The sequence below is a fragment of the Elephantulus edwardii genome, unplaced genomic scaffold (genome assembly GCF_000299155.1).
Source record: "Elephantulus edwardii isolate Elephantulus edwardi_28Jun2011 unplaced genomic scaffold, EleEdw1.0 scaffold00129, whole genome shotgun sequence".
NCBI lineage: Eukaryota > Metazoa > Chordata > Mammalia > Macroscelidea > Macroscelididae > Elephantulus > Elephantulus edwardii.
This window is the reverse complement of record NW_006399879.1, coordinates 3,916,392-3,917,478: the sequence shown is the minus strand read 5'-3', so window position 1 is coordinate 3,917,478 and position 1,087 is coordinate 3,916,392. Positions and strand designations below refer to the sequence as shown.

At 63.7% G+C, this 1,087-nt stretch overlaps 1 protein-coding gene across 1 annotated transcript in view; it reads right to left on the bottom strand.

The window, feature by feature from the left end:
• UVSSA (UV-stimulated scaffold protein A) overlaps positions 1–1,087 on the bottom strand; it is a 41,891-nt gene that overhangs the window by 5,141 nt on the left and 35,663 nt on the right. The window contains exon 9 of the mRNA XM_006893595.1: positions 638–772. Coding sequence (XP_006893657.1) covers positions 638–772 — 135 coding nt within the window. The remainder of the gene's footprint in view (positions 1–637; positions 773–1,087) is intronic.

Here is a 1,087-nt window from a genome sequence, read left to right as displayed (position 1 = left end):
GCCCCTTCCACCTGGTCACCCAGCACCCAGTCAGGGCCCCTCCTACCTGGTCACCCAGCCCCAAGAAGGTGAAGTGGTACTGAGACACCAGCCTTGCATGCTCAGGTGACCAGGGACCCTTTCCATGCTCCCCTGCCCCCACCTATATCCTGAGGGCTGTGGAAAGGTCAGGTCCCCTGAGAGGAAACCCCTCCACTTGTGACTGGACATGGTAAGGGAGGTCAGATAACCACAGCTGCCCCCACTGGCCACTCCAGGCCATCCCACCGGGGCCCTCCCGCTCCCTCTGCTAGCCACACAGCCGATCAGCACAGGTACCACCCAGGTACCTCCTAGGAGCCCAGCACCCAATGTGGAGAAGGCGGCAGGTGGGAGAGGGTGGGCGGCTACAGGTGTCTGCAGGCGCAGCTGCAGCCAGGACAGCGCTCTAGAAACCCACCTCCCCAGACGTCAGGGCAGGTGCTGGCACAGAGGCCCGGGACGGCCACCAGCCTGGATGCAATGCAAAGGGAGGGGTCCGTACCTGCCTGAGAGCTCTGGTGTGGGCACGCCTTCATGGTACAGGGGTCTGCGTGGCCCCTGACCAGATCTTTAAGGCCCAGGGGTCCACTAGGAAGGCAGACACACCTATACTCACTTGAGAACCTTCCCAGCCATCGTCTGCTCCTGGCCCCAGGAGCACAGGTCCACTCCAAATGGCACCACGGGCGCTCGGGACCGCTCTGCTTCCAGCTTCTGGGCCTCGTCGGGTGCCAGCACCGCCCTGGAGGAACTACAGCACACGGCAGGGCTTGGGGGCTCGCCACAGGCTCCCAAGTCCCCCTCTGCTGGGCTGCGCCTTCTTGAGGTACCAACAGGCTTCCAGCGTCAACACAGGACTCACAGTAAAATGTGTCCACTACAGGGCCACCACAGGACGCGGCCTGGGTGGCACTAGGATGAGGGGGCAGCAGGTCACAGGCAGCCTCATCTGGTCCCAGGCCCCATCATCAGTTCTGGGGTCACAGGCAGCCTCACCCCAGCCCCTCCACTCAATCCTGAGGTCACTGGCAGCCTTGTCCAGGTCCAGGCCCCACCATCGGTCTGG